The sequence below is a fragment of the Dendrobium catenatum genome, unplaced genomic scaffold (assembly GCF_001605985.2).
Source record: "Dendrobium catenatum unplaced genomic scaffold, ASM160598v2 fragScaff_scaffold_1638, whole genome shotgun sequence".
NCBI classification, from domain to species: domain Eukaryota; kingdom Viridiplantae; phylum Streptophyta; class Magnoliopsida; order Asparagales; family Orchidaceae; genus Dendrobium; species Dendrobium catenatum.
The window spans coordinates 2,172,559-2,196,503 of record NW_021320100.1 but is presented as its reverse complement, the minus strand read 5'-3'; the positions used below and the strand labels follow the sequence as shown (position 1 = coordinate 2,196,503).

At 35.2% G+C, this 23,945-nt stretch overlaps 1 protein-coding gene across 4 annotated transcripts; it reads right to left on the bottom strand.

Annotated features, from left to right (window-relative positions):
* Window positions 1–1,618: 1,618 nt before the first annotated feature.
* LOC110104626 (protein APEM9) lies at window positions 1,619–23,945 on the bottom strand. 4 transcript variants are annotated; one of them, XM_020833801.2, is made up of 9 exons: window positions 23,765–23,945; window positions 20,542–20,662; window positions 15,913–16,071; window positions 15,034–15,111; window positions 14,615–14,891; window positions 9,330–9,694; window positions 8,538–8,739; window positions 4,473–7,966; window positions 1,845–4,349 (listed from the first exon to the last, which is right to left on the bottom strand). In XM_020833801.2, exons 2-7 carry the CDS (start codon window positions 20,592–20,594, stop codon window positions 8,610–8,612), a joined length of 1,062 nt encoding a protein of 353 aa, XP_020689460.1. In that variant the 5' UTR covers window positions 20,595–20,662; window positions 23,765–23,945; the 3' UTR covers window positions 1,845–4,349; window positions 4,473–7,966; window positions 8,538–8,609. The 4 variants fall into 4 exon arrangements, with proteins under 4 accessions (XP_020689459.1, XP_020689462.1, XP_020689464.1 ...); XM_020833800.2 differs by lacking the exons at window positions 1,845–4,349; window positions 4,473–7,966 and adding an exon at window positions 1,619–1,838 and having other exon boundaries at window positions 23,765–23,944; XM_020833803.2 differs by lacking the exons at window positions 1,845–4,349; window positions 4,473–7,966 and adding an exon at window positions 1,619–1,796 and having other exon boundaries at window positions 23,765–23,944.

Below are 23,945 nucleotides of genomic sequence, written 5' to 3'. Positions count from 1 at the left end.
TGCTTGATTTTAAGAAATCTTATTGTATTATGCAAGTGAAAAATAGCTATAAGAATGATGAAAAATCTCTTAACTTTATTCAATAAAAAATTAAGAGGATGATGAGGCATCATAATATGAGTGGATTAATAGTCAATGAATTAACTACATAATTTATGATCTTTTTTTTTAAGTTTGGAACCAACAATGCAAGATAGAAGTCAAAATTAGTGGATCAAATTGAGATTTATTTTATTGTATCCCTACTTGACGTATAAGCGGATCAAATTGGTACTTATCTTAGTCTATATATGTGTGTGTGTGTGTTTGTTTTATTTTTTTGCAAGAGAATGCCTCATCACTTATCTTAAATACATCGAACATGAGTTTATATGATGAACACTCATTTTAGGCATAGGTGATATGATATGTTTCATAAGAGAAATAATAATTCTACCCTATAGGATATGAAGAAGAGTGATACAGGAAGTATTATGTGTAATACTGTAATATGAAGACAAAATCATGTAAGAATACAATACAAAATTTAGGAGATAATCCTTAATGATTTTCATGCCATTGGAAGACATCACTATTAAAAAAAAAAAACATATAATATATGATCTCGGGACACAATAGAGGAAAAATTTTAAACGTTCCACACGGAAGTATTCATAGAGAAGTTTAAGAAGGTTGTTGATATGTTATTTAGATCAATTCAAAGCAAATATTGACATCAATAAATCAATGAGAAACAAGCTTTTCCTTTGATGGCAATGCTAAATGAGGAATTGTTAACCTTGTGAATGCAAGCCAACCAAAAATTGGCCAACACTATCTTCATCACCAAAACTCAAAACAACTTGAACTTAGCAAGCTTAATCAAGAGGTTGGGCTTTGATGACTCATAACATGCATTATTATCCTCTTTCAAGGATTTTTTGGAAAGGCACATAAATGTGAATTTATTAATATTACTATATTCACTTCATCATTACTTTGCAATACATCAATGATATGCATAAAGTGATGAATCTATATACTTACTAGATTATCATTGAAATATCATGTATGTGGGAATTGGGATCAACAGAATATTCTCTTAGATATGCTCAATAACAAAGTTGTAAAAATTGAATTAGAGATAGAACTGAAAGGAAGAAAGGTTAGAAGTTCAATGGTTCGAGTGGGGTGGAACCATAGTCGAACAAAATTACATAATAAATATTAAAAGTGTTTAAATGATGTTAAATTATAAGATAATGATGTAATAATTATGAAAATTAAAATTTAAATTAAAATTTAAATATTTATTTATTTAGTTTATATATTTAAATATAAATAATTTCTAATTTTAAATCAAATGTAAATAGCTAGATATTTGCAATCTTTGGTTTTAATTCACATTTAATAAATTATACATAATATGTGTATTGACGACGTGACAGTCTTTCATTAGAGTCCAAATGCGAGACTTAACACAATAATTTTTCCATAAACACACTTACACAATGTCAGATCGTTCCTCGACGTTGATTATATTTATCTTTATAATACTCTATAATGAAAATAACTTGTACCTATATATAATTATAATTATAGATAAATTGCTTTATTTTTATAAAAAAAAAAACTTATATACTGCAAACAATAATAATTATTTCATCATCTATTCATCTCTATATTAAAACATAGTTTGTGGTACATAAAGCATATAATACAGATAATACACAGTAATAATCCCTTATTACTTCAGTCTTCCATATCATCTATATGTCTGTGAACAACTGGGCTTCCGCTGCAGGTTTTCATCACAACAGCAACAGCAACAGCAACAGCAACAGCAACAGTAAATTTATCTGAAAAGGTGTTACTATATCAAGCAAAGCAACTAAGAAAAAGAAAAAGTACTTGTTATAATAGAAAAGGAATAAAGTAAAAAGGTAGTGAAATGAACATGAGTAGTGAGTAAAGTAGGAGAGATTAGTCTCTGCGGTGTGCGGACTTCGGATGGGAAGAACCGTCCGGTTTTGTTTCTGTGAATATTAAAAGCACATGTTCACATAGACAAACCAGACGATTCTTTCCTTCTAGTGTCCGCATGGAATAATTCATCGCGGAGTAGGTCGTGTCCTCCAGTTAAGGCGATCCCATCACTACATCTCCACCGCTGATGATAAACATTCTGCTCTGCTGCATGGATCATCGTTGGAAGCCACTCATGAACTGAAACCTGCACTTCATCTTCTTGTTCATATTTTCTTCATCCATCTCTCCGGCTAAAGCCATTTTTTTCTTCTTCCCCAAATCCGAGAGTGCGATGGCAGAAGACCTTCGAACCAGCCCATTCGATCTCATGGATTTGGGGATTCCAAATAGCCATCATCTCTACGTTGCGTCTCAAACACTCGAACAGCCACAACCCCAGGACCCACCGAAAGACGAGTAGGCGAGTATACGGATCCTCGTGTCTTTTATAGTAGGATTAGGGTAAGGATTGTAGTTGGCGGAGGAATATTAGGCTGAGTGTAGATGAGCAGCCGCACTCGGCCTACTATTCTTCCACCAACCTCAGTCCTTACCCGTATCCAATTATAAGGCACGAAGATCCATATTCATCTACTCTCATATTTGCCTACTGCATCGCCCAGGCTGCAGAGTAGTATGCTGTGGAAAGTGGATTGGACAGTCTAGCTATGCCATATGGTGCTTATCAGCCGCATCAGCACACTGCGCCGTACGCTTATGCGCAGGCCGTAGCAGCAGCTTCATTGCAACAAGCTATAAGCATTGCCCCGTAATATGGTCAAAATGTAACTGGAGTATTGTTTTGGGTAAATGGTCGTTCTCTTTGTTTTCGCTTTATTGGGGTATCTTCTTCTTGATGCGGACATCCGATCATGAAGATTTTCAGAGGAGACGATGATCGACGGCCGAGATCATTCCACATTATCTTAATTTGTTAATTGTATTTTTTATTTTTATTATGAATTTTTCTTTTTTATCCTTACTTAAGAGGGTCATCCTATGTAAGCCCTAGGGGAATATGTCTTGTTTTAGTTTCTTAGACCTATATATAGAGGCATTTGCTTGTGTAATGTAATGAGGAATTACTAAGAAAAAAAATTTTGTTTGCACTTGTGTTCTTTGGAGAGAACTTGAGTGAGATTCCTATGGGAGGGAATCGAAGTTTCCACCAGCCGCAGGATGGGTTTGGGCTCGTGGCTTGAAGTCACTCGGAGAAGGGCAACGTATTACCCGTCAGCTGCAGGATGTTTCTAGGCTTACGGTTGTATCTTTCTTTCCCTAAATCCTTTTCTCCTCCTCCCTTGACCGCCGACCAAAATCCCCCACTTGCCACCGGCCGATTCTCCCACAAACCCCTCCACAGCCACAAGCCTCCTCAAATTTATCCATATCAACCGCCGGCCATAAACAACTCCACCACCACCTCCTAGTCGGCCACCCCATCTCCTCCCATCCTTCTAGCCGCCGGCCACCCCATCCCTTTTTTCATCTTAATGATGATTTCAATCATCATTAATACCTACCAAAATTAGCCTACCTAATTTGGGATAAGAATTAAATATATTTGAAATTCAAATTTGAATTCCAAATACTTTCCTAAAATTAACTAAGCTAAATTAGAAAAGTTCCTAAATTTAAGTCTAATTTGATTTTAAATTAGATTTGATTTAATTACCCTTTTCCTAATTTAGAATCATGATTTAGGTTGTTTTAAATTCCCTCCCAATTCCCCTCTCCCCATTAATTACACCCATTATATCCTTCCTCAACCGCCGGCCTCCCTCTTACTTCTCATTAGATCCCAAATTAGATCCCCATTAGTTATTTCCTTATTTAGCCTCTTGTTATTTGGAAAGAATTTGAATTCAAAATCAAAATAATTTGAATTCCAAAAGCTTTCTAATTAAACCAATTCTCATTTAGGAAACCCTTCAAATCTCTCAAATATGAAATTAATTTCAGATTTAATTACCCCATCACATTTAATGCCATGATCCACATACATTGTATGTGGACATTTTTCCTCCCTCCCCATATGGTCGACCCCATCTCTCTCTTATTTTAATTATTACCTTCCTTATCAAGGAATCAAATTAGGGGAATAATTAATCACCTATTTATTCTTCCCTCCATTTTATTTGAATTTCAAATTCATATCCCTTAATTAAGGAAAATCTGAAATTGAATTTCAGATATTTAAATTTTTATTACCCCCTTCATTCTACATCACTTCTCTATCATAATTGTCATTATTTTGTGCTAAAGAATATAATTTAGGTTAAGTTTCCATTGATATGCTTTGAAGCATCGGATAATAATTAATATCACAGCAATTAGCTATTCTAAGGCTTCGTTTGGGACGGCTTTTTTATTGCTTTCTAAAACGGAGTTTTAGTATAAAAATAAAAAAATTTGTAATAAAACTCCGTTTTAGAAAGCAGTAAAAAAGTCGTCCCAAACGAAACCTAAGTGTCATATTTATTGAATTTTTGCCTCATTACAAAGCATCTTTTCTAGAATGCTACTTTGAAAATGAGAAAAAGTTCCATAATTCTTTTTTCTTTGGGTGTGATGGTGCCCATTTTTTTAGGATGTTAATGTGGAAGGGGGCCATCAGATTAAACTCACTCTCAACTTCTAGAGTACTTTTTTTGGTGTCATTTTCATTTAATAAATACAACTTTCTTGCTCTTCATGCAAAACAAACGTATTTACGTTTCTAAAAGTTTTTTGCATCTTTTTTCCCCTAAATAGCTGTAGCAATTGCGTTTTTGAAACTTCCTAGTAATTTGGTATCATTTCCTTTCCATTGCAGCATCACCATTTGTTCCAGTTCATTGTGCAGACATTTGAAGGCTCTCCTCATCTAGATTTTTTTTTTTTGGAACGGGATATTCACCTGCTGCCACCCCCGAAAGAATGCTTGGTTGCGTGACTAATCCTTGGCTGACCTAGAAGAGGCAACCATCTCAAAAATCTCCTGACCCGCACTTGATTGAGCCCCACTTAAGAGGCGCTGCCGCTCGAGTGGAATCTGGCACAGGTTGGGGAGTTCCCAACCGTACTCACCCACCGGTCTAGATATATTATAGAAACCAGCCATTGAGAAAGAACACTGGAAACAGTTGTTAGTCCGTTTCATCTTCAGCGTTACACATTGCATAAAATCCATGAATAACTTGTTGGTTGCTATCTTGCTACACAAGCACTAATACCCCCTAAGGTTAATTTTAATCTTTATTAAGGATATTATAGCCCCATAAAACTGAGAGAAATCAAAGGCTCGACTTCAGCCATCCGATCATTCATCATAAATAAGAAATATTCCAAGTATAATCATATTGAGTTAAAACATAACACTTCATGCCCTTTAATGCAATAATATGACAATAACCTAGATCACCTTTGTAACTCATATCCAACCTAAGCACACTAAGGCACCAAAATCCCAAAGGATTGACCATCTTACAATCTTAATAAGCCTAAAGTAGATCTACTAAAATTGAAAATTTACTTGACAATATAGACCCAGATGATCATATCCTAAAGTCTTTCGATCTACTTGTACTTGAATTTGTTTTGAAACATTTTCCTGTAACTAAGAAGCTAGCCATTTTCTTCTTCCCTAAAACATGACGCTCCATGCCAAATAAAAACAAAATTGAAGCAACTGTACTTGAAGTTGTACCCTACAACAAATAGAGCCCTATCAACTCCATCCACCTTAAGGATCTTAGCATGTTCACAAACTTATGCAATGTATCACTAAGAGCATTTAAATATACATCCGATCATATGCATATCTAACTCCAGCCAATGATCTGGTCGCACTATTATGTGCCTCAAACTGACACTATTAAAAACAAAAATCCTAAATGCAAAGTTGTGTCCCCGTACAGACATAACATCACATGACTCATAAGTGAATAACATGGCCTTGCTAAGAAATATAAGACATGACAAGACGAGTCAACTATCTACTAATCATTGCATCTAAGGGATTGTTTGGTTGCCTCCAAAAAGAGTGTAAATTATTTAAAACGAAGCGGTTTTAAAAACATTGGCGTTTGATTTGAAGTAAAATAAATGCAGTGTAAAATTTTGATGCATTTGGAATTCATCATCTAGTTCATTTTTTGTGCATTTGGAATTCCTCCAATTTGAATAAAATCCAAATACACTGAAAATTCATTGCAATTGCCGCCGCTAACCACCGCCATGTGCCGGCCGACCGCCGTCGGCTGCACTTCTTTCAATGTCGGACATCAACAACTATCTTTTTCCACTTGACATTGCATTAATTTTACTTCAAACCAAACCAAAAAATAATCTCATGCATTCTTTTTATGCTCATACAAACTCCAAAGTATTGCTTTTTACACTGAATTTCTTTTACATTGCATTCCTTTTTCAAACAACCAAACAACCCCTATGTCATGCAACCACTAAAAGAATATTGCGAGAATATGTGTATACCATTATATTACCTAACTAACGTTTCCCACTAAATGATTTCTCACTTGTTTGCTACTTCCTCTTAAATATAATGACAAACTCTCTTGATATACCTTAAATTCTTGTAGTAGAAATAACTCTTTTTCTTGTACTTGCCAACAGTGTTGCAACTACTATGACTAGTGGCATAACCCTTCTTAATTCCCATATCAAATTCCCTCCTTTTTTATTCTTTTACACCCTCAAGCTTAGAAATGATATATTTTGACACAAGGTAATTCTTCACATCCTCCAAGTTAAATATATCTCAAATACAATATGATATCACAAAATGCTTGTGAGAGGCGATGAAGAAAAAAATTATAATAAATATTGATCTTCTCATCAACAACCACATTAATAATATCCAACTCGCAAATAATGAAATTAAACTAATTCAGATGAGATTAATAGGTTTAATTAGCTCATATCAAGTAAATAGATTATCTAATTTTGAAGAAATTTGTTAAAAATATCTTTGGTTATGAATCAAGACTTAAATTTGAGTCATAACCTCTCCAAAATTATTTTCACTAATCTCATCTCTTAAGCATAATTGGATCATTCAAAGATAATTTCATCTAGCTTGGTCTCAGCGTCATCGCCCATTGTCAGACATATTCGAATACCCCCTGAGTGGGATCACAAAACCCTTGCAGATAAAAAAAGAATATGTATCTTAATTCTCTAAAGGCTAAAACTCTTCAACATTAAAATTTTCAATCTCAAACTTCATTGTAGGCATTGATCACTTATAATAAAAGAATATCTAACATAAAGCGGAAAAGCCTTCAATATAATGAATAACAAAGTAAACCACCCATCCTTAACAAATACTACATCCATTAGAAAGGAGTTGGGATCTAATCCGCTAGAAATCAAAGCCACAAATGTATAATAAAAAGGCACTCATCAGCCTTGCCAAAATCCGAGGACACAACTCTCAGCAAACAAAGCTATAACCATAAGAAAAAAAAATTGCTTACCTCACACAAATATAACAACAAAGTCCTATGACAAATCTAGTGAATAATTTCTCTAACAAGTCGCACATCACCAAAACAAAAGATATTTTTCTAACATGCATTCCAGAAATCATAGTTAAGAGGATATATCAAAGTTGTAAATCCGCCCAAAAACCATGGCCATTAGGACACAAAACCAAGGATGGAGATTCAAGAAAACTGAGACATGCCTTATTATGCATGTGGCTGAGTAGACTTTCGCACGAGGAACAATGCCTTAACAATTCATATATGACTATCACAAATCATGAGATTGTTCACTCGTGTAGATTAAGGCGTGATCATGATTCCCAAAAACCCATCATGTGAATCCCAAGGCCAACTCAAATTCGAGAAGTGATGCTGATCCCAAGAGAAATCCAAGGCTTAATTTCAACCATCCAATCATCACAAATAAGAAATATTTCAAACATATTAGATCCTACACAATGCTTCTTCATCTGCAATGCATTGTCTATTGTATCAAATAGGGACGTCATTAAATCAAAATATAACAAAAAAACTTAATAATTATACGTAAAAAAAGGAACCTTAGAATAAGTTAGCACTACATTGAAACTGGAAAATACTTGGATTTAGGCTTCTTTTGGGACGGCTTTCTTATTGCTTCTGAAAGCAACTTTTTAGTACAAAATTTTTTCTTTTTGTACTAAAAAGTTGCTTTACAACAAAGCCCTAATTTGAGTGTTCCTAAAGCAGTTACAATATTGAATAGAATAGATGAATCACAAAACATTATTTTAAAAGTAAGATTACTCCTACACTTGGCAGATTCTAACAAAAGGACCTTGAGTACTATTCGTTAAACATTAGTTAGCATGAATGAGGAATATAGTCCCTATGTACTAAACTAAGGATTCCGCAATTACACTCGCTCATACAGCAAAAAAAAAAAAACTCAAATTATTACAAACTCAAACGTAAGATCATTGAAGGTTGGTAATGCATCAATCAAACTAGCATAAACAGGCAAGTTTACATTATTAGAGCTAACGCAGAGGGAAGAATTACCTTCTTTATTAACACTGATGGTTATTTCCAAAAGTTCCTTTGTTTAGAAATCATGTCCTTCCGGGCAAGTTGTCACCCGTTGCTCCTAGGAGCAGCAGAGATCTGCTGTACAGCAGCCAATGGATTCACCTGAACAGAGAATGCAAGCTGCCAAGCATCGATCAAAGCCCTTTGTATGAATAAGATTTGTCTCCATGCAAACCTGTAAATTTGCATGGGAAAGAGAGTTCCTCAGGTTAAGAAATCTAAACAAATGTGCCGCTATATTTTGAAGAGAGTACTGCTTGCCCATCAGAAGAGTCCCAAAAACTTCCATAAGAGCATAAGACTCAGATAGCAGATACATAAGGAGCATAATATTGTTTTGAAAAGCATGCTACCATACCAAATTTCCTTCAATTAGGGAAGCCATGGGAGCCCTGGATCAGTTTCAGGTATCGTAAATGGGATAAGTGCTAATTTCTTATTAAAAATATCTTATTCAAGTTTTCCAATGAAACCAGTGCATCAAAACTAGGAATCATTCTAATCCACCCTTTAAAAAACACATCATGTTTGAAGCAATGACAAATCTGGCATTAACAAACAAAGTGGTTGCATGGGACATACTAAAAATCCTGCTAATTCACTGCTCAATTTTGACATCTAATGAAACCAAAGGAACTAAATCTAAAGAACTCATCCTCAATGCAAAATTCCAGTTGCCTCTTCATAGAAACTTCATATATACTGGTTTCACTAAGTTTAAAATGTAAATAAAGCAGAAGCAAAAAAAGAAATGAAGCAACTTACTTCCTGAGTTCTGAAGCTTTCCGCTGAAAAAAATAGGAAGCAAACGCCATAACTAGTCCAACTAGAATAATTCTTCCTCGGGGAAGGACAAGATGAATGCCACCTAACTTTACACGGACAGTAGAAAACCACCAAAATGGACTGCTTCGATGTGTTAAGAACTTAATTGATGGATTCATAACTTTTGAAGAAGCTACTTTTGATCCATGTCCATTCATATGGTTACTTGAGTTTGTGGATTTACCATGAACTTCAGCTTGGGAGGAAGTTTCACCAATTTCCTCTGCATTTTGAACAGTTGCTGGACTGATAGATGAACTGGAGTTTGCAGCAAGATAAATAGAGTGCAGTCTCCTCAGCATGTCCTGTAACATTGGGATTGAGCAAAATATTAGCAATGCATCATCTGCTTGCATATCCGAGGATAAGATCACAAGTAGAACATAGTCAAGACAATTTATGGAAGCAATGTCGTAGTTAAAATGTAAGAAAATCATGGAACCTTAAATAGGCATTTCCGTAAGCACATGAGCACACTCTTTAACAGAAATGGGTATGCAGGCTAGAAAATTCACGACGGTACAGTGAGATAATTTTGCATCCTGCATGAGGATCCAACACACAAATAATAAATAAAAAGAGCACGAATGATTTCAAAGTTCTTATATGAAAAATCTAAAAAGAAGAAAAACCACGGTGCCATGCCCCACTAAAATGATTCCACTATGTAAGTATTGATTACAAAGGTCTACTTCATCCCTTAATTTGGAAACAACAAGATTACAAAAGCATGAGGAGCTGACAAAAAATATCACAGAATCTGTATGGGGTGAAAGTCATTTAAATGGTTGTACCGCATGATAGTAATTCAACAATATTGGTGGGGTAGTGGCAACCCAATAATGGTGATTAGCAATGGCAATCCGATGGTGTCGACTCAGTGACAACGGTAGCCAAATGGCAGCAGTTAGATAGTGGCAATATGATGACAATAATCGGGCGGCGGCGATTCGATAATGGTGGTTAAGCAATAGTGATCCAACATTGGTGGTTAGTGATGGAAGTGGTTCGACGAGTGTGGTAGGGTGGTGGAAGCTGTTAAGTGCTGTTTTCCTGCTGTAAACAGCAGAAATCTGCTGTTTTCCTGCTGTGGACAGCCATTTGGCTGCTGTTGGTTCGCCGATTTTGGATAGGTTGCTTGTGAATACAAGCACTTCCTATCAGAAGCCTACAACGATGGTCGAGCAGCGAAGACTGACAGTGGTGAAGGCCTAACGTCGACAGTCGGGCAATGGTCTAATGGAGACTAATGAGAAGAGAAGGTTTGATGGTGGCAGTTGGGCAGTGGTCTGACTAAGGTGGTTAAGCGGTGATTCTACAGCAACAGATGGTCTATGGTACAACGACAGTGACTAGGAGGTGGTCCAATGACAGTGATGCTCTTGTATTCTTCAAGTCTTTCAACTATATAGAATCTCAAGCAAAGGGTCCTCATGTAGATAGTGAGGGCTCATTACAATTTTTTTTAAGTGGCATACCCTATACATATAGAGAAATTATGGAGCATTCCAATAGACAACCTGTATTTATTCTCTTAATCATAGAGCGCTCGCTCAACATTTTAAGCGCCTCAATATTATCATAATTAAGCAAATTTGGGTTTGTTAGATTTGTCTCGTCAAGATGCTAGATTTAACTAGAAGCGTGCCAAATTTGGATATTATTCGGTCCTCCAATTAATATTCCAAATTTTTCAACTATACTTCAAGCTCTTAATTTGGAATTATTTGTACGCGAATCGAATCATTTTTTATTTCATTAGGTTTGTCTCATCAAGCTAATCAGTTTGACTATAAGTTTTTGAATTTAAAGTTTGGAAGTTTTTGAATTTAATTCTACAAGTTTTCTATTCAAATGAGCATCGAGATTCGCACTTTGATCAAGCCAATTTTTGTTGACGTATGAGCATGTAAGTACATGTGTTTGTACATGCTCAATTGAAATTCTTACTTTGTTTTAAGCCTCCATGCCAATTTTTTCAGCACTTCTGTTTGTTCAAATTCACATTTTAATTTTATTTTAAACCCCTAATGCAACTGTCTTTCTAAAAGCAACAAAAAAGCAAAATTTATAAACAAATTAACCTTTTACTCTTCATTGAGCCAATAAACTATTTATACAAGTCTTCCTTGGTTTTGATCGGCGCCGAAGTTATGTTGTATGCATTTCCACTCAATTAACTTGCGCACATTTTGTTTATGAAAACTTTATTCATAATACTTGCCAATTATTAAAAATTTTAATACATACATGATCATACAAACCCTTATTGCTCAATCAAAACCAGATAAAAAAAGCCTATAAGATGATGATATGTTGGTGGCTAATCATAAATATAAGTCAAAACCTAATATAAATATGAATTTGATACTTGTTAGTGTGAAAGTGTGTCTATAAGAGACGCAACATGTGATAACCTGATTATGGTGATCAGTGGAAATAAGTTGATTGATGCGTCAGCCATAAATACACAACAACCTAATGGCGATGAGAAGTAACCAAGTGCAAACAAAATACTACTTGGAAGTAATATTTTATAACCTAATTATAAAAAGTTGTGTTTTTTTGAGGAAAAGATTGTAGGAAAAAATAGAATGTTTGGACATTTAATAATGATGGAAAGGCAAAAGGAAACTTCGTTAAATGTCATAAAAAATACATATATTAGAATATTTAACACATAGTTTAATAGAAATGAATGGAGGAGCATTGGTAATAAAGCAAAGTAGCAAAATTCGAAATTTTGAGCAAGGTACTAATAAGGATGACGATAACATAATTATTCGTAAAGCCTTCAGCTTTTTTTTCAAAGTTTTACTTTAAGTTTGTTTCCACATCATGGGATCCTTCAAAGAAAAATTTTTGGGCAAATAATTTCGAAGCACTAATCATGTAAAGTATTAATATGTATTTTGAACAATAAGCAAGTTATGAGCACAATAAAATAGAATTAGTTAGCTATGGATAAAATAAAAGGATGTATTGTGCATAATACAAAGAGACATTTGCTAAATTCATGGTAAATTCATGCCCTCAAGGAAAAAATAAAAAATTGAAAAAAAAAATCTCGTGTGAAATAAATAAATAAAAGCATAGAACAAATCCTTAAGATTTTAATGTCATCAATAGCATGATAATTTGATGTGGCTCATCGTAAGACATGCAGGCTATTCCAGGTTAAAACTGGCATAAGAGAATTTGGCGCAACCACCTAATTCAAAAACCTATACAAATAGGGAACACACAATCAATGCTCCATTACAAAGGTCCGATTACCCATATACCCACAGTTGCAGCAAATACACACAATTAATAGCTCACCTGTCAATCACTGTCAAATGTAGGTACATGTCTCAATTATCCACCATAGGTCGCAAGAGATATAATGATCAGCTCTAATATGAGAGTCATATATCATTCTATCTCTCTTGGAAGATGGATTGTACCTCCGAGCATTTGATATAATGATCAGCTCTAATACTATTGCCATAACATGACTTGCATACCAATTTATTTTGAAATCCTGATATACACTATTGATTAATTGCGGAAATTGAAACTAGAATGTGCATTGACCGCTTATTACAAAGAAAAAGCTATGATGCAACAGTTAATATAAGTGAATAATGCGTATGGCCAGATGTTATCAGATTTGAAAACAAATTAGAGCCCGAGTAAATATTATTAGCAAAGAGAAGATTGCAAGCTGCGGATGACAAGGGGAAGAAAGATGAGGATTAAAAAAATAAATACGGTCAGAGATTTAGCCCACAATGTTTAAGCATGATTTCAATTTTAAGTTCCATTGCGTATGGATGAATCCTGCGTACTCTCACCAGCTCAGGATATAACAACGTAAGGAATAACTAGGAAAAATATGATTTCTGAAACAATGCAAGAATTTAAGAGTGCTTTTCTTTCCTGCAAGATTCGAAGGTAGTAGAAATTCTCTAGTTAGTCCATATTATTAATTGGGTCACCAAGTCTAATTATGCGCTTAAATGGAGTCCAACACGATGAATCCATTAAAAAATCTCAAGATTTCTAAAATGCCTTCAACTTATAAGATAAACTAGAGGACCTAGTTGAAACAAGTTGCAGAGACAGTGAATGGAGCTCTACCCTGAATTTTCACAGCTCATCGTTTTCCAACAAACACACCGACGTTTCTTGGACCCTGCTGTAGCAAAAAAACAAGGCTTGTTTATAATAAAAACCACGATTCACTGTGGAGAAGTGTGTGCTCCGTCCATACTTCAAATGACTTCATATTAATGTTTTTTAAACATCTTTTGTTTTAGTTATTTTTAGGAAGAATTTTATGGCCGCCAAACGGTTTTACAAGCTTTCTTAGGAAGAAGTTACCAATTATGGAAGGATGGATTTTTTTAATGCTTCTCTCTCCAATTTTTTGTATTTCGAATATAAAGCTTATTTAAAATAATAACAGGAAATTTTATTCAAGATATAATACAATAGTTTGAAACCTTAAGATGATTTTTTGAGTAAGTGTGTGTGTATATATTTATATACATGAATTAATAGATATAAGTCAAGATGATAAGTTTTCATTTATTTAATAATATGAGATTTATATTTAATGAATCAGTAAATACTATAAATTACATGATGATCAATTTTAAAATAATATAACAGAAATTTAAGATTTGATTTCTTTTATTTGTTCATATTGATTTTGTTATAAATATAATACTTAACACTAAATTATTGAAGCTAGTGTTGTCACACAATGATATCTTCCTTTTTAAGGGACTGGGAATGCCTTGTTTTGAATCCTACCTCCAATAAAAGATAATGTTTTGCTATAGCGGAAAGGAGGGCATTTTTTGAACTTGAAATATCCAACTTTCATTTAAGGGATGCATGTATGATCATATGGTCCTACTTAAAGGGAAACTTTAACTGACGTTAAGCAGTTGGTGCCACTTTGAAGATCAAAAAATGAGTTGGAGGACCATAGTGGAATATGGAAAAAGTGCCAGGGATCCAATTATATTAAAAATGTGAAAAACTTGAAGCAACCTTTTAACCTCGAGGACCCATGCCTAATTTACCGTAGTTTCTTTACTAGCAAACAGACGCAATTTGTGCTGATTTTTAACTAAGCTTTCTTATGCATCTTTGAAAAGAAAAAAATCAAACACAGAAGCAACCTGCAAAGGGAAACTTCAGAAATGAAGCCTAATAGTGGACAACCATCTTACCTGACGCTTATCTTCAGGCAAATCTGATATCTCTATCCAAGAAATGGCGAGTTCAGGCTGGCCTAAAACCCTGCCAAGGAGAACCATGGCAAATAATTCAGCAACTTCTAAATACTTTTCTGAATCCAGAGCCGATTGCCATGGACATTTAGAAAAACTTTGGTCTTCTTTAGGAAATACATAATGATCGTTATCCACATATCTCCACTTTTTAAAGAACTCTTCAAATATTATTGTAAGATTTGTAGTTGTTCCTTCAGATATTTGCATGCAGGTCCTGTAGAGTACTGAAAATAATTAAATACATGGATAAAATAGGAATTATATCAAAAGCTATTTAAACAAGAAAAATCTTAAGATGCGATGAAATGCTTGTACAATTGGTAAGTAGGCCATATGTAAGTGCAAATTGAAATTACCCCGTCAGAAATACTTGAATTGGTATTGCTTCCACTGAACCAAATAGTACTTTAAGCTTAGCAAACATTTCTGCTGTCCTGATGCCCGCCAAAATAGAATGCAGATTGCCAAAAAAAGAAAGGTTCAGCATAATATTTCAAGGAATAAAGTGATTTTGAAAAAAAAAAAAACTAAGTTTACGTAAAAAATAAAAGAAATTAAATTCAAAGATGAATTCTACTAAATTTAGTCATAAAAAATTACTATCAACTAAAAGAGAACACATCATTTAGATCAACTCGAATCATATATTTATAGTTCATTGTTCCTAAGTACAAAAAGGTTTGGTCATGCATTAGTTTCATTTGTAGTATATCTGATATGAATGGTCTGTTTACAGTCAGGTATTAGCCTCATTCGGAGCAAAATTAGTATGAGTAGTTTGTTTACATTTTTACTCATCTTTCAATTATGCAATTCCATCTCTTATTCATGTACCAATATAGTCTGAATAGCACCCCTTTGCAGATAATAAATAGCGTTTTCTCATATTCCTGCAGTTTAACAAGCTTAAAATCACAACAATGCATTAACAACTCACTGGTTCTAACTTCATTATATTTGATGACTTAACATTAAGTGCATGGTTCATGGATATTGTCTTAACTTAAAAGAGTAGGATTGACAAGCTTCATTAGCAGAATCACATTGCAATGATGCACTTCCTGTAACCAAAAAATATTCAACTAAGATCACGAATAAAGTTTTTTAAGCTAATCCACCAACAAAGTACAAAAACTTTGACAAGCTCTTCTAAATAAATCCTCGAGATCAACTTTTTTAAGTAAAAGAACAAATTACATTGATCGTTTCATATCTAGATAAAATGATGAACATACCTTCCCAATTCTCTCAATGACTGAACAAACACCATTCCAGCTGATTCCATCATTCCAGACAATTCAATCTCAGGTATTGGTTCAAAGGAAGTCCTCAAATTTTGAATTTGAGACGAAGCAAGGGAACAAGCTTCATTAAAAAGGCCACAGACCATATACCTATTTTCAAAAGAATAAAAAAATAAGTAATGTTCTTCAGGTCTCTGAAGTTTAATTGACAAATTGAATATTATGTTCAAGGAAATCATGTAGGAAACTGGTGGATGCAGAGAATGCATAAAACACATTAACAATATCAGTAATAAGTATTGAAATATTAAGTAATGTTGTTCAGGTCCCTGAAGGAGAGTTGAAATTTTTTAATATTATCTTCAAAGGAAATCAATGAAGTCAACTGGAGAATGCCAAAAATGTATAAATCGAAACACAGAAACAAGAAACCATAAGTTTTGAGCCATATAAGCCTAAGAAAATCAAAGCTAGATTAAAAGCAAAAATGGATGCCAGTCTATACTAATATTTAAAATGTGAATTCTGATTCTCCAAATATTCATTATGGCAGAAACAGAAACATTTGGAGGTCACAATTCACATTTTAATTTTTTTAAAAAAAATCCTGTGACCTTTTTTGGCCCTATTGCCTGGGGCTTTCATTTTTCTGCTTAGACCCAACATTTTTAATTATATCAATGGGCGCTCTCTATTCTCTAAGGCTTCAAAAAATTTCTTCTATATAAGTATTTGTGCTTCTATTTACTTTCTTTGGTATGAAGGTAATGGAAGGAGGTATGACGGCACTTTTTCCTGTTTCAATACAATTTTAATTCAGCTTAAGAAAGTCATCAAGGCCTGTTGCGTCCTGGAATATTCAAAATGGCAGAGAGAGATAAAGTTTAGCGTCCTAACGTTATACGAAAATCTAACACACAAACAGGTACAAGAGATGGGTGCATCAATCACAAGATATACTATAATTTTTACGTGAAAAAACCTTGAAAAAGGGAAAAAACCACGGGGTCTAGCCCTGTCAAAATGATTCTACTAGTTTTGGTGGTTAATTACAAATGATGTTCATCCTCGGAGGAGGGTGCTAGCTCAATGTAGCAAATATACATTGTATATAACACAATACATAGTTGGAGAATGGTACAACAACTGCTCTTAAAAGAATGTTGATATGTTCGTTTGATCAGAAGGATCATAGCCGGCGGACGATAGTGTCGGAGAGACAGTAGTCGGCGGACAATGGTATCGGAGATACAATAGTCGACGGGTGATGGCGCTCGGAAGGACCGTAGTCGGCGGGAGACCAAGGTCGGAAGGACCGTAGTCGTCGGGCGACGGTGATCAGAAAGACCATGGTCGGCAGGCGATAGTGGTCAGAAGGATTGTAGTCGGCGGGTGGCAGCGGGTGGAAGGACCGTAGTCGACAGGTGCCAATATCGGGAGGACCATAGTCGATGGGCGACCTAAAGACCGTAGTTGGCTGGTGGGGGTGGTCGGAAAGACCGTAGTTGGCGGGCAATGGTGGTCGGAAAGACCGTAGTCGGCGCGCAACCGAGGTCCGGAAGAAGTCCGGCATCGATCAGCAGCTGGGTAAAAGTCTGACGATAGTCGACCAAAGTTCGTTGGCGATGGTGTCGGGGTGGAGCATTAGCCTTAGAGCTCTTATTTTTTTCCCCTCCTTCCTCCTCCCTTTCATGAGAAAGAATGGGGTCTATTTATAATTTTTTGGGAAGGGCATGCTTTGAAAATATAGAGAAGATCAAGTGCATGTTGGGAGTGTTTAACTGAACGACTCATATTGATGCATTTGATCGTGGAGTGTTTATCAAGCATTTCAATGCCCAAATGATGTCAGAATCAAGCAATCTTGGGCTCGTTGAATTCGTCTCGTCCAGTCGCTCGATTCAATTATAAGCATGTTACATTTGGAAATCATTTGATCATCCAATTTATGATTTGAACCTTCCAAATGCGCTTCGGGCCTTTGATTTGAACCCATTTGGGCCCAGATAGGGTTGAATTTGGTGTCCTTGGGTTCATCTTCTCGAGACGTTCAGTTCGACTATAAGTTTGACTAAATCGAAGTTCAGACAACTCCATATTTAATTTTGGAAGTTCCTAATTTGAATATACTTCGAGATTCATGCCCGATCAAGATAATTATTTGGTGATATATTAAGGACAAAACATTCTGCTGGAAAAAATCTGAGCATTTTATTAAGTTTCTAGACTAATTTCTGGTTTTGTTTCTTTTTTAAATTTGTCTTGTTTCTGTGACTGCTTACAAGTGGCTACTCTTCGTTTGTTGGGGATATTTTTCTCCCGGTCAATGATGAGGAAGACTTCCTTTGTGCTTCCCGCGAAGGCCTTGGCTTTGCTTTGGCAACCTTGGTGGGCCGGTGGCTTCCTTGGATTCTGCATGTTTTGCTGGCTGATTTTTTGTAGAGGTTTCCTTTTCTTTTTCTGTTTGCTGCTTCCAATGGAAGGCACATAGCCTTGGCAACTAGGTGGCCCTCATTTCTTGATCGTAATTTTTGTAGGAAGTCTTTGTTGTTTCCTGAGTCTGGCGGGCTTTTCGCCCTTCTACTTTTATCTTTTATATTTCTTTGTTTCCTTTTTGTGGTTGTTTTGAAACCTTAGTCCTTCATAGGTGCTTAAAGTTATTTAATCTTTTTCTTTTGTTCCTGGTTTGGGACCCTTTTTGTATATCCCCTCTTTAGCAATGAAAATGGGCTTGTCCCAAAAATTTCCCCCCAAAAAAAATCTCCAAATATTGAATCCAAGCACCTAAATCTACGATGATCATATCATAGTTCATATTGAATCCTGGCCTTTCACCACTCTCACCTTCAAATTCATCCCAACATTATTCTCACCACACTATTAATCCTTTATAATTATTATTATTCATCAAGAATCATAATTTCTTTCATTTACTTGTTGAGTCATGATTTGACGATATTGGACAAGTATTGAACCTTGATGGGAGCCATTGGGTTGCTCATGTGCACGCATAATGGATAATCCACCTTTGCAATAAAGATGCCAAAGGGGCACGGGGGCTATATTCGAGAATGTGAGACTTCTTCACGAGGCCCTTAAGAAAGAAGGGTCCCACTCCTTTGACAATCTACCTTCAGACATACATGATCAGAAACTACGTTGATGTCAAGGTTAACTTTGACATCCGCAAGGCATGCCTTACAAGTTCTACCATGGAAAGATTGGAAGGGTGCAGAATGTTACAAAAAAAGGGATCGAAATTAGTAAGCACATAGGGAAAAAGATCAACATAAAGCAAATTTATGTGTGTTTAACAATGTCCTTATACATTGAAGAATTTCATTTGATGAAAAACAATGAGCCGAAAGCTGAGGCAAAGGCTAAAGGTGAAATCATTAGCACAAAGAGGCAACTTGAGGGATCAAACCTAGTTCATGGCAGAGGGTGCAACGTTGGAGACATACCAATTCCATATGATGTTGTCAACGAACTCAAGGTAGGTTGTTAATTCACAAATTTCACTATTTTAATATTTATAAATTTTCATTATTTCTTTTCTAAACACTAATGAGAACTGTTGAAGTTTAAAAACTTTGATATTGCAACTTTCGAACTAATAGTTGGAAATGTAATTACATAAAGTATAATGTTCAGGTATTCTTACCTTTATAATTATAATTATCCAAATTAATCTTTAGCCATTGAGAAAAAAAAAAGCAAGCTCGACAAAGAATTCTACCAGTAGTCCACATCCAAGCTGAAGGCAGCAGCAGTCCACACCAATTACCACGAGGATGAGAAGCAACAGATGTTGCATATGCAGCCTAACGTTGAGTTGAATAAAATAAAGCAATGTTCTAGAATAAATTAGGTAGTTCCTAAAATATTATCAATGCTATTCCACTAGAGCAGCATATAGATGAAGTGCACATTACGTATGACATAACTGGGATGAAGAACAATAAGCATGCCCAGAAGGGCAAGATAGATTCTTTTGTAGGCGATTAAAAAAAAAATTACTAAGTTCAATTATTTATAATTTTTGCAGAATGTTTCAATTCTTCTACATGTATTGGAAGGGATAACGTTTGGTTGATTGCTTGTGTTATGACATGTTCATTACAGTTTCTATTTCTTTTGAATACACACGTATATATCTTTAATAATGTTGAATCACAGTTGGATTATTCCTCAGTAATTGCTCTTTATCTTCAAGTAGTGTACTCTATCAGCTAATGTTAATTTGTATATTCATTTTAGAATTAAGGAAATAAAAATTATATATAGATAGATAGATAGATAGATAGATAGAGAAATATACACACACATCAAAATACTAATTAATTTTGCATTTTAAATATATTATTGCTTATTTAAATTCTGTTAATGGGCACTTGGTGCACATGCAATTAAACTAATAAATTAATAAGGAGATATAAAAAACACAAAAAAAATTACATGAAAAATAAAAAATTGCACAAAAAAATGCTAAATGCTATTGGAAGCAAGAACGTAGGAGATATTGATAAAAAATTATAGCCTTTGTAACATAAATAAATTCGGGAGTAAAAAACTGATGGTATGGGTGAAATAAAATCAAGGAGATAGTATCAATTATACCTTTCTGAAAGATCAATTTCATCCCAGATGCCAGTTTTAATCAATTGAGCCATGCCCTCTACCTAACTTGGCTTCCTCTTGCTAGTTCAAATTTTCAAGGAGGATAAGCTACAATGTCAACCTACATGGCATCAAACAAAAAGAATTATGAGTATCGTATAGTAATTGAAACAATTGGAAAGAAAACATTTCCAATACAATTTATTCATAACTTCAAGGACTTTTTTGACATCTCATTATTTAAAAAAAAAGAGGAAATACCGCACAACCTCCCCACATCTCTCATACCCGCAACCCATTATGAACCCCCGACACCCCACTCATCAACCCCACCTCTCCACTTTTGCGCACAAAACTCCCAAATCCTAGTTGCTCATTCTCATTTTCCTCTTCTATGTGTCGCAACAACCATATAACACCTCAAACTGAAACCCTCTTCATTCTCTCCTCCTCGCACCAAATAAAACCCCAGCTCTCTCCGCCCTAACCCTCTGTCGATCATCGAAGTCTCCTTTGCAATCTACTTTTCTCCATCTCTTCACACAATCCTCTCTCCACTCTCCTGCTCCCTGTCTCACATCGCACCCACCACCCACCCTAAGGCATGCTCCATCTCCCTCTAGACCTACTCCTTGCAACTGCAACACCAAGCAATCAACACCCCCAGATTGTCAACTAACACCTCAAGACTCGTCACACTTGCATTTTTTCCCTATCTCGCCAACCACACTCTCTCCCTCATCTCCTCAACAAAGAACTACCATCAAATCGTCCTTGTTGACCTCAATACTAGTGTCGAGGTCAGGTCGACAGCGCACGATGAATTTCGAAAGCAAAAGAGTGAGCTGTCGCATGTAACTCACTCGACACACGACAACCAAAAACTAAAATTGCCGAGATAGGCTCCATTCACGAAAAGGACAACCCATTGTATCCGGAGCCAACATAAACAGCTAAAATCGACACATATATTAATTAGGGTCGCCGATTGGCAAAAATTTAAATTTTACACACACGAGTCGAGGCGGAATTGACGCGCACGAACGACGATGACGATCTAACCGCAATGTCGAAGCACACAAAAAATAAATAAATAACCTACATCAAATTTTTAGAATAATTACCAATATTATTTAAAAAAAATGAGAAAATGTTTAAATTAAAAAATCCCTAAATTAATTTAAATTCTTGGTTAATGAACATGTAATTTTATATGCTTTGTATTATTTGAAGGTATTCAAGTAAATAATGGCTTCTAGAAGACCCTCAACGTGTCTCACCACAAAAAGATTTAGAAGTTTCAAATATGAGAAAGATATGCTTGAAACGATATTATCCAAATGAGGAGGAGAGAAGAAAAATTAATATAGAACTTGCAAAGTTCTTTGGATATTTAGAGAATTTTGGTGATCAAGAATCTTTGATTGATAGATGGAGGATGGATCCAAAAATGTGGTGGTTAATTCATGGAGCGTCGGCACCTCTTCTTCAAACAATAGCAATAAAACTTCTTAGTCAAGTATCATCCTCTTCCTGTTGTGAGATAAATTGGAGCACATACTCATTTATTCAATCAATGAAAAGGAATAAAATAACTCCACAACGAGCTGAAGATTTAGTTTATGTGCATACAAATATTCGTCTTCTATCAAGGAAAACCCCACTTTATATGACAGGTGATACAAGATGTGGGATGTTGCTAGAGATGGGTTCGAGTGCCTTGATGATATGGGATTATTGGAGGTTGCAAATCTTTCTTTAGATGAACCAGAGTTGGAGGCAATGATATCCAATTATGATGATATTGAAGGCCAAAGACCAACCACTGAATCTAATTCTATCATTCCCTCTATTGAGTAGTTGAGCTTTCATGTTGTACTAAATGGTTTTTTGGTTATATTTTTGTGGTTGTACTAGACATTTTATACTAAACATCTTTATGTTATAAGCTAAACAAGTTATCATGACTTTGATTTAACATTGCTTGCCATTTTTAATATAATATTACCTAAATTTCTATATATTATATTAAAAATTATTATGCCCTGTCCACGCCGCACCCGTGTCCTATATTTTTAAAAAATGTCGTGTCCCGTGTCCGTGTCGTGTCGTGTCCGTGTCCCCGTGTCCGTGTCCGTGCATCTTAGGTTATAAGCTATTTGAGCTTAACTCCATCCTCATAATGATATAAGCACAATGGTCTTCAATTATCTCTTAATACTCTTTCTCAATATTTCTTAGAACAAGCAAAAATTTGATATATGATATCAAAATAATTCTACATAGACAATGCTAAAAAAACACCTTGGATAAGTGCACAAGTTTTACACATGTCTAATATGAAATGCTCTATTATTATGGAGTATAGATGCATCATAGACTTTTGTGTCTATTTACTTACTCTAAGTTCTTCTTTATGCTTAACTATGATTATGAGTAAACACGAAAAGAATTCTGATAGAAGCTTCTCCTCCGACACCACGTCCAGTCATCAAACAATCCTTCATAGCCACATCGATAGTCATGAGAATTTCTCTTCCTATCCACTATTCATTATGCACAAGCTAAACGGGAAAAACCATCTCCAATAAGCTCAATCAAGAAAGGTCAATTATTCACCATTACGGCCATTCCTTCTAAAAAATAATAAATAAATACAAAGTTTAATTCAAGAAAACTTGACATTAACATGATTATATATCAGCTCAATGGCACTATGGAAAACAAATTGACCAAAATTTTATGTTCTCTAACACTGATACCTGGGATGCAACAAAAGAAAATTATTCAAAAATAAAAATAATGTCAAGTTGCTCGAAATCAAATATTCTCTCCACGATTTTGAACAAGATTATCTCTACTTTATTAAATATTACAAATACTCTCAACATGTATTAGCAACAATTAAATGTCTTCGGAAAACAAGATTTGGAGTGCTCAAAAGAGAAAACCAAGTATCAAAAAATAGTTAAGAAGAATGGGATAGCCAAATTCCTTCATTATCTAAATAAAAATTGTGATGAAGTTCGAGGAAGGATATTTTAGAACAAACGGTTTGAGAGCGCGCGGTAAATTCGAATAGATCGTAAATCCCGGATTTGTACGGCGTAAATCCGGGATTTACTAAATCCCGTCGTTCGGCAGACTTAAGGGATACGGGATTTACGGGTTTACGAGCGAATGCTTCTCGCGCGGCGGCCTTATTGAGGAGAAAGATGGTTACCTTCGCAGCGACCTAGCTCCCGTTGTGACTTCCAATCCGACGTCGTCGAGCGAGGCGGAGAAGCAACGAAGAAATGGCCGCGAGGAGAATAAACGAAACGCTACTTCACGCGAAGCGAAGCAGCAACGAAAAAATGGCCGCGGGAAGAAGCGCAGCAACGAATGGAGAAGTTGAAAAGCAT

Bases quoted from the DNA above. Each gene is read 5' to 3' on its own strand.
- LOC110104626 (XM_020833801.2), bottom strand. From the start codon at position 20,594: ATGGCTCAATTGATTAAAACTGGCATCTGGGATGAAATTGATCTTTCA. The intron at 16,072-20,541 runs GTATAATTGATA...TTTTGAAAATAG, and splicing joins GAAATTGATCTTTCAGAAAG to GTATATGGTCTGTGGCCTTT. The intron at 8,740-9,329 runs GTAAGTTGCTTC...GCAAATTTACAG, and splicing joins AAAGCTTCAGAACTCAGGAA to GTTTGCATGGAGACAAATCT.